The sequence below is a fragment of the Oncorhynchus tshawytscha genome, linkage group LG13, assembly GCF_018296145.1.
Source record: "Oncorhynchus tshawytscha isolate Ot180627B linkage group LG13, Otsh_v2.0, whole genome shotgun sequence".
Classification (NCBI taxonomy): Eukaryota; Metazoa; Chordata; class Actinopteri; order Salmoniformes; family Salmonidae; genus Oncorhynchus; species Oncorhynchus tshawytscha.
Genome location: NC_056441.1, coordinates 30,845,696 through 30,860,196, shown reverse-complemented (window position 1 = coordinate 30,860,196; position 14,501 = coordinate 30,845,696). Strand labels below are relative to the sequence as shown.

Sequence of the window (14,501 nt, the reverse complement as noted above, 5' to 3'; positions counted from 1 at the left end):
GCTCACCCTGGCTGTCGATGACGCTCTGCACCACCTCTTCCAGGCCTACCATGTAGATGAACTCGCTGTTGGCGGCCGACGGCAGGAAGTGCAGCAGTGGGGCTGGAGGCTTGGGTGGGGGAATCTCCAGTAGGGTCTTCTCCAGCTGTTTGCGCAAGGCCAGCTTGGCTGCCGCCTGGCTGCTGGCCTGGTCCGCCAGGGAACTCACGCCGGAGCTGCTGCCGCCACCTGTGCCGCTCGATATGGTGGAAGGGCTGACAGCGCCCATCCCACTGCCGCCCATCCCCACACCGCCCACACCACCAGCCCCTGCCGCCTGCATGTGGGCCAGGTTCATGTAGATTGCAGAGGAACCCGAACGCTGGGACGCCGCCACCTGCTGGCTGGTGGCCTGTGGTGCATTCAACACACAAGGGAAAAGGGGCACAGTGGAAAGACAGTGAGACAAGTTGAAGTGATTGCTATTATTCACACGGAATGGTCCTCTGGGTGGCTTTTATGACATTTAAACATGCTCAAGGGATGAAGTGGTATAAGGAATATAGTGGGAACATCCTCCAGCCATGCTTGCAATGATCCAATGCTTTTAAATGCATGAGGGGGCGTGACCGAGTGCATACTCATGGGTGAAGGTTAGATAATCGGAATGCAACCAGTGTTTACTGAAACGTGGAGAGTAGAGGGGTGGCACCATACCTGCTGGTAGCTGATGTTGCTCATACTGCCCGTGCTGGAGCGGCCCATGCCAGGCTTGGAGGGCATTCTCTGGCCATGTAGCTGGGATGGGTTGGGGGCGATGACCCTCTGTGACATCATCATCGGTGGCAGGGAGGCATTGGCCCCCGACCTGATGACTGTTTGACCCTGTGGAGAGAGGAGAGGAAAGGTTAGAGGATATAGGAAGAGAAGGGATGTCCAGCAGGTATAGAGGAGGAAGAGGGACAGGAAAAGGTGAGAAAGTGATAAAGAGGAGTGGGTTAATAAAATGGGGAGAATTATGAGAACAATAAAAATTTGGATGCATTTGAATTAATTCCACAATTGAATTGATCAGGAATCCACATTTGCTACATGGCGTGTGCCATTGAAACAGAGAGAGCTAGTCACTCACGAATGTAATGATTCTATGAATGGGTATATGTTGTACCGTTTGTGGTCACTAGAGGGCAATAGATACTTGGCCTTATTGTCACAGTTCAGACAGACAGTGAACAGCTTAGATAAAAAGCTGACCTGACCAACCCATGTGCAATTCAAGGGATCATGGCAATGACTTCCTAACAATGTCTTCCTAACATAGATGTAAGATATCAACCTAACCAGGAACGATATACTTTTCTAAACACAAACATGATCCAAAGAGTAGTGAAATAGATTTGCCTAAGCATGCAAACACAAATTAGCTTTGAGTATTGATCCTACAGTGTTGGTATGTAATGCATTACAAGACGTTCCAACTGAAGGAGCAACAATGCTCTTGGAGCTGTGGATAGCAGGTTCGGCTCAGACCAGAGGTGCAGGTAGAGTTCCGGTCAGGCTACTGCCAAAATCACTGCAATACACACACACACACACACACACACACACACACACACACACACACACACACACCTGTGCAGTGCGAAAGTTCTGGGGCTCCGGGGTGTGCATGCCAGGGCGCACCGGCAGCTTTCCCATCCCCTGTGAACTGTGGATGGGGGATGGCTGCACTAAAGAGGGGGTATTCTGGACCACTGGTACCTGGATGGGTTGGAATAGAACAGTTAGAATAGAAAACAATTTTAAAAAACAATAGAGAACATTACACACCGACGTTACAAATCAATTTGTGCAATGTATATCATGTACATATGTACATATATCATGTTTTACACGTGCCCGGGTCAGGTCTGGCAGGCGAACGAACACACACGCAAAACTCTCTCTCTCCCTTTCAAAACAGAGACGCACACAGCACACAATAACGCCACTGATCTATGCCATGTTTACTCCTGCTCTGAGACATTGAGATATTTAGCCTGTGTGTCAGCACAATCTCACTACCACTTCAAACAGGGGACGTAGGTAACACTGCTACCTGCTGAGCCATTCCCATTTCACTAGTATCAGGCTGTTTCGGTGCCTGTATTTTGTGGGATATAGGAGCCATTATGATATTTGATGCTAATTTTAGCGATAATGCGTCCCTGATTGCGATTTTTGTTTACCGGGTGATTATCCATTGTAAAGTGAGGTAGCTGGCTAAGGTTATTGTAACACCAATATATTGTCACAAACTAGGGGTGCTGGGTCTCATTTTCTATAACGATATTTCAATCAGCTTTCTGAATTGAATACGGAATGGTATTAGCGTCAACTCTGGTACTAACCTTCTGCACGACATTCTCCTTCTGGATCTGGCTCTGCCGAAGCTTCTTGAGCAGCACCAGACGGGCCTCCTCCAGACGCAGCTCTTCCCTCAGAGCCTTGATCATCTGCTGCCGCTCCTCGCCAGTCTTCCCCTAGAACACACACACACACACACACACACACACACACACACACACACACGTTTATGGATAGGACAGTAAAGGGCTGACAGGAAAGGTAGGAGGAGTGTGAGTATGAAGGGCGGTGGAGCAGATTCGAACCATGCCCACTCTGGTCTACATGTGTGCCAGGGTCACAGTCAGTGGCTTTAACCCCTAGACCACACAGGCCAAGTGGTGACAACGTACCTTGAAGATCTCCAGGTTGGCCTGGTGCAGCCTCTCCTCTGGGTGGGGCGTCCCCCTGGGACTGGAAGCCTCGTTGTCCGACAGGATGATCACGTCCGGGGACGGAGTGTGTCGCTCACGGTCCACATCGCTGGAGGTGGGAGAGGGGGACCAGCAGCGAATGACGTCCAACAGAGGATGAATGGTGTACGCTGTTTAGCACTGCATAGAGCTACACTGCATTACCTCCTCTACATGGAGATACACTGCATTACCTCCTCTACATGGAGCTACGCTGCATTACCTCCTCTACATGGAGCTACACTGCATTACCTCCTCTACATGGAGATACACTGCATTACCACCTCTACATGGAGATACACTGCATTACCTCCTCTACATGGAGCTACGCTGCATTACCTCCTCTACATGGAGCTGCGCTGCATTACCTCCTCTACATGGAGCTGCACTGCATTGCCGCCTCTACATGGAGCTACACTGCATTACCTCCTCTACATGGAGATACACTGCATTACCCCCTCTACATGGAGCTGCACTGCATTGCCGCCTCTACATGGAGCTACACTGCATTACCTCCTCTACATGGAGATACACTGCATTGCCGCCTCTACATGGAGCTACGCTGCATTACCTCCTCTACATGGAGCTACACTGAGTAACACAATACTAAACAGGTTACAACAATATGTAGTGTACAATGAATGAATTATATGTTGAATTACATTAGTTGGCAACCCATCCCTCATGGGATTAATGTGACCAACATTACAATAATTCACTGTGATATTCCAGTGATAATTCTTCTTCTGGTGTCCTCTGCAGTGCGCATCGCATGAATACGTGTATAAGGTGTTTTTGTTTTTCAAATCTGCATAACACACCAACTAAATACACTTCCAAAGTCCACATCTTCTGCACGACTCATTTCCACCCATCACCTGTTCTTCATCCATTTTAAATCATGATTAATTATATGATTCTTACCCTCTTCTGGCACTGAAGTCCACTGGTTCGTCCACCATGTTCTCCTTGCCGTTCTTACTCGGCCCTCCGTGGCCCCCCAGCCTCCCGTTCATCTTCTCCTCATAGGCCGCCGCCGCGCCCGCCAGCATACTCTGGTGGTGGTGGCTCCCCCCCAGTCCGCCTTTCCCGCCGTCCAGGGACCCGGCTGCCACTGCTGCCCCTTCCAAAGCAGCCAGGTCCTTGCGCTTGAGCAGGGCCAGCATCTTGAGGTGCTCCATAGCCTCGTGGCCCTCCATCTTAAGGCGCTTGGCCAGGGCCTCTTCACGCTCCTCGGACGTCTCCAGGCCCCGCTTGAGAAGGTTCAGCCGCAGCGCCTCCTCAGACATCCGCTCCATCCTGGAAACAAAGGAAGGGAGGGAGGAACGTGAGGTTCAATTCAACGCAATTCAATTCAACCAAATATTTGAAAGCATTTCACACATCACAGATACTTATGAACCATGGTTGAGAAGGGGCCTATGTGAAGATAACACCTCGAAACGAACAGTCTCGCCCTGGAGCTGTGTATTTTATAGTGAAAATAGGGCCTTTGTTGCTCTTTATGTGTGTGTCCATGTAAAAATGAGTGTGTGGGATTGCTATATTCCTGACTGCGCACTGACTAACTACGCAATCAGGCAACTCGTTGACAGCATCGAATGAACTAAATACACAAGCATTACATTTAGATACCAGTCATATTCACCACTTGATGGCACTAATATTGAAGTCAACATAGATATTTAAAAAAATATTTGAGTCTTTCAAAAGAGGGAAATTGTAAAATATTTGAAAGCCTACAGAATTCTCATTCTCAATGGTGAATCTGTGAGAGTGAACTCTTCCACCTTCAGTGAATGGGGGTGTCCTTATTTTGCTACAGCACCAGATGACATCAGGTGCACTGACCCGTGACTAACTGACAATTATGTTAACAAGTGGATGATAGTTATTCATGTCATGTCGTTATATTAAAACAAGTTCCTATCCAGCAAATGAATGCATGAGAAGGAACACACAAATAAAATTAATGCGTGTTAAACATTGACTTGACATTTTCAAGTCACCTACATTGTGGTACTCAAGACATCTCTTTAGGACAGGGATCCTCAACTAGATTCGGCCGTGGGCCGATCTTTCTTTAGAGGATGGTCAGGGTGGCGGAGCATAATTGCAAATGATTTGTCGACTGCAAATTGACCGCAAGAAGCCCAAACAGATAATATTTGACTAAAACAATCAATCATTTCACTTGGAGCTGATATGCTAGTGTTTTTAATAGTCTTAAGTCCAACAATTAAAATAAAAAAAACACATTTAATTTGTATTTATTTTTGCTCAGAAAACTTCAAATCAAATCAAATGCGAGCCAAATTGTGCGTGGTTACTATGTGGATCACATCAGTGAGGAAGACTTCGGTTGGGTGGCAACCAATGACCTCTAACAAACACGGCTTTGTCATGTGACTGGTTGCTATAAGTAGACTGACTGAACATTTGGTCCAATCAAAAGCCTGTGTCAGGAATGCAAGCTGGAAGTCAAAAAAATATATAAAAAAATAACTCACATTGTCACAGTAATTGCATGTTTACTGAATAAGGCAACAATTTCAGATTGTACGTTTTTACACATACATCTTCATAACGCACATGAAATGAGCCCTCGGTACAGTCACAGCAGAGCCGTAAGATTTAGATTCTAAAGAACGGTCCTATAATACACACATAGGGAGAAACATTATTCAGAGGCCAGTATCAATCCAGATCATACTAGATAGTGGATGATCAATGTATGTGGAGAACATATGCGCATGAGGTCGTACATGTTTAAGTGCCCGTGAGTTAAATTGTGTGCATACATATAGTCTGCTCTGGGTTTGACCATGTGTCACGTACAAACGATCTAAATGATCATGTGTGTGCGTGCCAGTCACACTAAGTTAAGCACGCTTGGGTGGGCTATGGGAAGGCCCGAGGACACACACCCACACCCCCAGACAGTGTGTGTCGGCTTTTGTCTGCTGGCAACTCCCTATCTGCCCAATACATTTGTATTCCAGTCAGCATAGATAGCAAGCCTGAGATTAAGTGCATTACTATCAGGCGTTGCACTGCATAGTGCTCTGACGTCTGCATTGGTTCCTTGAGATCTTGCTCTGCATAGAGAGGACTTTCTGAGGTAAAAAGACCCAACAATAAGCAGACAGTTCAGAACGGAACTTACAAAATGCTTTCCGCTGTCTATACGTAGACAAAATACAAGATAGCTGTCAGAAATATATTAGATAAAACATCCCAACCAGACATACAAACATAACATAAACAACAGCACATCAAAGGATAGTATGAACACAAGATGTTGGGGAAAAACACGCTGATTACATTCAAATCTGTGGATGTATGGCTCTGTTATGATCTTCAGGTATTTCCAGGATTTTCTACAAAGATACGTTTCCCGTGGCAGCATATATGTATGGATTCCCATTGCAGACACAGCCAATATTTGATGAAAACCCATCCAAATTAAGAAACTGTTCCGATTCATATTCAGACAATGTGCAGGGAGAGCCAAGTTCATTCTCAGTTAACAGATGACAGATGAGGCCTTCAGTGATGCATACATGAGCGCACTGCACCAACAGTCAAACAGTGCTGTAGTCGTACCGCCATGGAGGATGACTTGTCTGTAGTCACATACACCTCCTCAATGCAGGTGTTCTGTGACACGATGCTTCCCCATCCCATTCCCATTCCCATCCCATTCCCCTTTCTGTTCTGGTTTGAAGATGAGAGATTACAAATGTTCATAGGGGAAGCGCAAGGGCCTGTAAGTGACAGTAGCATTATTATGCTACAGAGTTATTATTTTTTAAGAGGGTAGATCAGCTTTGATACTGCAGATATATTCCGCATAATTTACAATCCACCCCCCCTGCATATATTTATTAAAATATACACTGAACAAAAATATGAACGCAAAATACAACAGTTAGTTAACGACTTACTGAGTTACAGTTCATATAAGGAAAATCTGTCAATTTATATAATTTCATTAGGCCCTAATGTGTGGATTTCTGGGACTGGGAATACAGATGGCTACAGACACTTCTTTTTAAAAGAAGAAGAGAAAATGCAGTATCTGGTGTGACCACCTTGCCTTATGCAGCGCGACAGAACTCCTTCTCATCGAGTTGATCAGGCTGTTGATTGTGGCCTGTGGAATGTTGTCACACTCCTCTTCAATGGATATTGACGGGAACTGGAACACGCTGTCGTAAACGTCGATCCAGAGCATCCCAAACGTGCTCAATTAGTGAAATGTCTGGGGGGTATGCAGGCCATGGAAGAACTGGGACATTTTCAGCTTCCTGGAATTGTGTACGGATCCTTGCGACATGGGGCCGTTCATTATAATGCAACATGAGGTGATAGCGCCGGATGAATGGCACAACAATGGGCATCAGGTTACAACGGTATCTCTGTGCATTCAAATTGCCATCGATAAAATGAAATTGTGTTCGTTGTCCATAGCTTATGCCTGCCCATAACATAACCCCACTGCCACCATGGGGCACTCTGTTGACAATGTTGACACTTCAGCATACCGCTCGCTCACACGTCGCCATACACGCTGTCTGCTTATCTGCCCTCTACAGTTGAAACCGGGATTCATCCATGAAGAGCACACTTCTCTAACGTGCCAGTGGCCATCAAAGGTGAGTATTTGCCCACAGAAGTCAGATATGACGCCAACTGCAATCAGGTCAAGAACCTGGTGAGGATGACAAGCACGCAGATGAGCTTCCCTGAGACGGTTACTGACAGTTTGTGCAAACCCACAGTTTCATCAACTGTCCGGGTGGAGGTCCTGAGCTGGGGTAGTTACACGGGGTCTGCGGTTGTTGTTCGGTTGGACATACTGCCAAATTCTCTAAAACGATGTTGGAGGCGGCTTATGGTAGAGAAATGTACATTCAAATCTCTGGCAACAGCTCTGGTGGACATTCCTGCAGTCAGCATACCAATTGCACGCTCCCCCAAAAGACATCTGTGACATTGTGTTGTGTGACAAAACTACATATTTTAGAGTGTCCTTTTATTGTCCACCGCACAAGGTGCATCTGTGTAATGATCATGCTGTTTAATCTGCTTCATGATATGCCACACCTGTTAGGTAGATGGATTATCTTGGCAAAGGAGAAATGTTCACTAACAGGGATGTAAACAAATTTGTGAACACTATTTTTTGGCTTGTGGAACATTTATGGGATCTTTTATACAAGCTCGTGAAACATGGGACCAGCACTTTACGTGTTGCATTTATATTTGTGTTCAATGTATTTTCTTTCATTATTATATTCCGCTAACTCTATCACCCCTCTAATTGGAGTAAACTAATGGACAACGATACTTTGACTTATACTTCCAAAGTATACATATACATGTGACCTTACTTATCCTTCTTTTCCTTTAGTCCCGCCCTTCCGCTACCCTTAGCACCTCCAATTTATCTCTGAAAACCACCCACTTTTGATTTCTACTTGCCATATATTTTTTCAACTATGCTGTAATGTTTCACAACAGTTCTGAACCATTCGATTGTCATAGTTGCTATACATTCGAAATCAAATTTTTTAGATTTTTAAGAAGAGTATTATTAGATTATTGATCGATTGACTACGGATTTTCAAATCACCCAGCAGTGCTATTTACAGAGTTAGTTTTAGGTACATGTTGCTATTTTCAGCCATTCCTGAACCTGTGACCAAAAACAAGCTACATATGGGCAGTACCAAAACAAGTGATCAAATGATTTTGTGTCTTTGCAGCAAAATCTGCAGAGCTGGGATTATTGTATCCTCCATATACAAAACATTGTATTGGTTGCAAGAATTTTGTATTATAATTTAAATTGAAACAATAAGTTTTGAATCAGGCGTTGTTTGTGCATAAATTCATAAACCAAGCAGCATGGAATCGGCACATTGAAAATCTATGAAATATTTTGCAACCTGTATGGCGTAGATGTGAATTTTTTGGTCCTTATTAAATGGAACTGGTATACTTTTTTATTTATCACTAAAAACATTTTATACTAATTTTGGTCAATAATGTAGGGCTGACAGACAAGTTCCTTAGCTTCTCCCCCATTTGACTTGCCTCCTCCATTTTTGCAGTAATGCTGCAATCAATTGGTTGTCATTTTGTTAGCTCGATGTGTGACATAACTCCACCAGTGCTATTTATGATATCATTAAGAAAAAGTAGAATTTGTTTTAGATCAATTAGAATATGAGTTAACCATAACACCTGTTCTGTCTTTTCTGGTGGATTTTTTTTTTTTTACCTTTATTTTACTAGGCAAGTCAGTTAAGAACAAATTCTTATTTTCAATGACGGCCTAGGAACAGTGGGTTAACTGCCTGTTCAAGGGCAGAACGACAGATTTTGTACCTTGTCAGCTCGGGGATTTGAACTTACAACCTTTCGGAATTGCAACCAGCTTTCTATGGCTTGTTTTAAAAATAACACATTTTGTACATTATTTCATTTTCAAATAACCGAAAGTGGAGGATGTTGTAATCTGGATAAAGGGAAAAACAAACATTTATTATTATTTATTTATTTTAAACAGGGTGAGCCATTCTTACTAATCTGCTGGAGAACAAGTTTGGATTTAAGTATAACTCTTGTATGACTGAAGCCTTTTGAACCTCTCTCTATGCTTTAATATTTAAATCATTAAAGCCCTCTCCGAATTCATATTCATTATATAAAATAAGCCCATTGAATTTTGTCTGGCTTGCCAAAATAAATGTAGATTATTTTCTGCCAATATAATTAAAATAAACAAGTTGTTCGGTGTAGGCAGGGCCACATACAGTGCATTCGGAAAGTATTCAGACACCATCCCCTTTTCCACATTTTGTTACGTTAAAGCATTATTCTAAAATGGGTTAAATAAAAATTTCCCCAATCTACACACAATAACCCATAATGACAAAGCAAAAACAGGTTTTTATATATTTTTTGGCAAATGTATTACATATAAAACAGAAATACCGTTTTCTACATAAGTATTCAGACCCTTTGCTACGAGACTTAATTGAGCTCAGGTGCAGAAAACGTTTGACCTCTGTCATTGCCAACAAAGGGTATATAACAAAGTATTGAGATAAACTTTTGTTATTGACCAAATACTTATTTCCCACCATAATTTGCAAATAAATTCATTAAAAATCCTACAATGTGATTTTCTGGATTTTTTTTTTTCCTCATTTTGTCTGTCATAGTTGAAGTGTACCTATATTGAAAATTACAGGCCTCTCATCTTTTTAAGTGGGAGAACATGAACAATTGGTGGCTGACTAAATACTTTTTTGCCCCACTGTATGTAATTGTGGACTTTTTTTATACATTTGCAAAAATTTCAACATAAAAAAATAAAACGATTGAATTCATTTTACAATAAGGCTGTAATGTAACAAAATGTGGAAAAAGTCAAGGGGTCTATTTTCTGAATGCACTGTAAGTAAATGGGTAACCTATTCATTTATATGAATATCGAGTATGTCCACCGTCAGACTATTTTATTGGTAACTACACAGGAATCTGAAAAAGTTTACTTTTTTTGTGATCTAATATGCAATATGGTACATCATAGTTCAGTTATAATCCAGAGAGGTTAGAGAAATGATCTAGATACTCCAGGAGGCTGTGCAGTGATCCAGATTGCGGATTTAAAAGAAAACATGAGTCGTCACTCTCCAAACCAGTTTTGTCTAGCAGCATAGGACTTTGATTTGATTGATTGTTGATTGTTTTTAAACCTTTGATTTCTAGACCCTTCATAATAATTTTGGATATGATTTGAATAGCTAACATTTTAATGGCCATTATAAATAGATACGTCAACAGTGGTCAACCTTGTATAGTACGTTTTTTCTGCTGACGTTCTGACCTTATTCGCCTTGGTGACAGGCACAGAGGATGCTAGACTGTAACCGCTATGTGTGTTCAGCCATGTTGACGGATGTGGTCTGATTCGCACTTGACCTCACAGAGATGGAGGTGTTTGATGAGGTCTGGTAAGAAGAAAACAGTCTCCAGACACACCGTCTGAAGAAGACTGGTGACTGTGTTCCACTGAATCCTTGGTCCTCACAACACATACCAATGGTCTACTTTCTTGTGAAGTATTCCGTTTATAGCCTACCACTTTAGCACTAAGGTTTTAGTCCTGGTGCAAATGAGTCTCACAAAACTTGAAACCGAATAAAGAGCCAGAAGTACCCACCACCAGTAAAGTAATGCCCAAAAGTTAAGGGTCTCAAAGACAAAATGGATCCCAATTTGCTGTGATTTCAACTGTCAAAATAATGCTTGCTGGTCATTGCCAAGTGAAGGGCAATGTGGAGGTCAGGCTCTTCAAGGGCAAGTTTGTTTCACTGGCTTCTCAAAACAGTCACATTCTGTTTTAAGCGATCAGAGAGTCAGATGCTCTGACAAAGGTCAAAAGCCTGGCACATTAAATTACTGAAATGTGCATTGTTCGAAGAGTGCGAAGACTCTTTTTCTAGTCCAAAATGTTCTCAACTTCAGCACTGAATCTCGTTAGAAGATTTGGCCCACAAAAGGGTCACAGTATGCAAACACCTGCCTCGAACTGACCTTTGTAAGACTGAGCCATCAGCATTAGTAGTTCACCTGCACCGCTGTACAGGAACCATCATCTAATTAATCCCAAAGGCCCTACATCTAACTTTACAAAAATGTCATGTAGCGAGCGCCTCATCAATTGGAATTCAAATAAGAGATTTAATTGGCCCCTTTTATCGCTTAATCACTTCCCTATTAGTGGATTATTCCTTGTGATGTCTTTCTATAATTCCCCCTCATCTATAGCATTATCTTATTCTTCTGGCTGGCACCATTAAATCTATTCAGCCTGTCATTCTGTTACATCTCAATATTATCATCTCCAGATCTGAAGCGTTCTCTTTAAAAAAAAAATTTAAAAAGTGAGGAATCTTTTATGATAACGTAATATCCCCTCCTCAATAATAAGAATGCAGGGAGTGTCGAGGCAATGCGAGTGCACATTCGCCTCGTTTCATTTTGGATGCCTCAAAAGGCATGATGTGAATCACAGTCTCCATTTCATGTATAAACACCCTTGCAACCTCCATGCCAAGCCACCCACCTCTAATGAGAGACAGAAAATAAAAATTAAAAAAAGAGCACAAGCACGCGCATGGCCAACAATGGCACTGGCCGAGCCAATCAGTGAGGCTTCTGTGGTGCGCGTCAGTCTTGCCCCCACTGTTCCCCCGTCTGCCTTTACATAATATAATGGCTGTTTCAGTCAGCTGCTACACAAACCAGACTCTTTCTCCCCAACCACTCTCCCCCTTATCCCTCCGCCTAAACGCCCTCCCATCCCTCCTTTCACAGAAACCTGCACACGCGCATTCCGTGACAGACTCATGGCTTTGGGCACTTTGCCAGCCAACGCAGCAGCAGCTAAGGGAATCGAAAAAGAAAGAAAGACTGTGCGAGAGGGAGGAGAGATAATTTGAGACAAGAACATCATCCCCCTTTACCCCAAATCGCCATTTTTCATTTACCCCACCCCCCCTCTCTGGGCAGAGTTCCTCACCTCACATTGCCATTGACACGTGCGCACACACACACACACACACACACACACACACACACACACACACACACACACACACACACACACACACACACACACACACACACACACACACACACACACACACACACACACACACAAACATGGGGTCACTTAGAAATGTCCTTGTTTTTTAAAGAAAAGCAAATTTTTTGTCCATTAAAATAACATCAAATTGATCAGGAATACAGTGTAGACATTGTTAATGTTGTAAATGACTATTGTAGCTGGAAACGGGAGATTTCTTTTATGGAATATCTACATAGGCGTACAGAGGCCCATTATCAGCAACCATCACTCCTGTGTTCCAATAGCATGTTGCGTTAGCTAATCCAAGTTTATCATTTTAAAAAGGCTAATTGATCATTAGAAAACCCTTTTGCAAATATGTTAGCACAGCTGAAAACGGTGTGCTGATTAAAGAAGCAATACAACTGCCCTTCTTTAGACTAGTTGAGTATCAGCATTTGTGGGTTCGATTACAGACTCAAAATGGCCAGAAACAAAGAACTTTCTTCTGAAACTCGTCAGTCTATTCTTGTTCTGAGAAATGAAGGCTATTTCATGCGAAAAATTGCAAAGAAACTGAAGATCTCATACAACGCTGTGTACTACTCCCTTCACAGAACAGTGCAAACTGGCCCTAACCAGAGTAGAAAGAGGAGTGGGAGGCCCCGGTGCACAACTGAGCAAGAGGACAAGTACATTAGAGTGTCTAGTTTGAGAACTAGACGCCTCACAAGTCCCCAACTGGCAGCTTCATTAAATAGTAGACGCAAAACACCAGCGATGCTTCAGATACGCAACTAGTCTAAAGAAGGCCAGTTTTTAGGCTTCTTATATCAGCAACAGTTTTCAGCTGGACTAACATAATTGCAAAAGGGTTTTCTATTGATCAATTAGCCTTTTAAAATGACGAACTTGGATTAGCTAACACAATGTGCCATTGGAACACAGGAGTGATGATTGCTGATAACGAGCCTTTGTATGCCTATGTAGATAATCCATTATAAATCAGCCGTTTGCAGCTACAATAGTTATTTACAAAATTAACAATGTCTACACTGTATCCTGATCAATAAGATGTTATTTTAAATGGACAAAAAAAACAAGTGTTTTTCTTTCAAAACAAGGACATTTCTAAGTGACCCCAAACTTTTGAACGGTAGTATATATAGAAATGTCCTTGTTTTTTAAAGAAAAATCAAATTTTTTGTAAATATACCCTGTCATTCACTCAATCACACACACACACGGAGCAGTCAGAACCCAGGGACAGTGAGGGGGCTGAGACGGGCATCCTACCCCAAAAACTTGTCACTGGAACATAACAGACCATTCCTAAATAAGGCACTCTTTTGTAACCCCCCCTCATCCATGCTCCACCCTCGTCTTCCCCTCTCCAGCATTCTACTACAGCTGTGCCACACCACAAAGAAGTGTGCATAAGTGACTCCTCCCTTCCTCTGCACCCCCCTCCCCAAAAAATAGAAGTATGCCTGCCCCCCCCATCTCTCCCCCTTGTTGTAAAAATAAACACACATGCTTACTTTTTGGGGGCCCTCGAAGGTACTGACAGCGGAGGGCTTTATTTTTTATTAATGCATTTACATTACCCCCATCTAAAAAAGTGTGTGAGCACTTGTGTGTGCGTGGTGGGGGATGCTGTGTGAGGAAGAGATAGGTGGGAGGGTGGGGGCGAGGACAGAGGAAGATCGAGCAGAAAAAAAAAACAAAAACGCTCTCTTGACACGCTACCCTGTCATAATGCCAACCATTAACTCCCCCCATCCCCCACACCGACACACACCATTTTCTTTATGTGCACACAACTGCTGCCTGTCGATCAGATCAGAGCACACACACACACAGCAAAATGTCCGCCTCTTTATTTTGCACCCCAAAAATCCACCACCTCCAGACACCTTAACGTCAAAACGTCCACACAATCAATCGTCCTATGCTACTAGACATAACTGGTTTGGAGAGTTTACCAAACAGGCCAAATTCCAGGTGGTGGGGTACAACAGTAATAAGGCCATTTGCAACAATACTGTGGAATCCGCAGCTCATTTCACATGATC

At 43.0% G+C, this 14,501-nt stretch overlaps 1 protein-coding gene across 2 annotated transcripts in view; it reads right to left on the bottom strand.

The window, feature by feature from the left end:
* The window catches only part of LOC112264675 (transcriptional repressor p66-beta), a 51,425-nt gene that overhangs the window by 20,714 nt on the left and 16,210 nt on the right, over positions 1–14,501 (bottom strand). For both annotated transcript variants that reach the window (XM_024441442.2, XM_024441443.2), the window contains exons 2-7: positions 3,702–4,076; positions 2,718–2,847; positions 2,370–2,501; positions 1,612–1,740; positions 697–864; positions 7–391 (exon numbers count right to left, since the gene is read on the bottom strand). In XM_024441442.2, the coding sequence (XP_024297210.1) occupies positions 7–391; positions 697–864; positions 1,612–1,740; positions 2,370–2,501; positions 2,718–2,847; positions 3,702–4,075 (1,318 nt within the window). In that variant the 5' untranslated portion in view covers position 4,076. The remainder of the gene's footprint in view (positions 1–6; positions 392–696; positions 865–1,611; positions 1,741–2,369; positions 2,502–2,717; positions 2,848–3,701; positions 4,077–14,501) is intronic.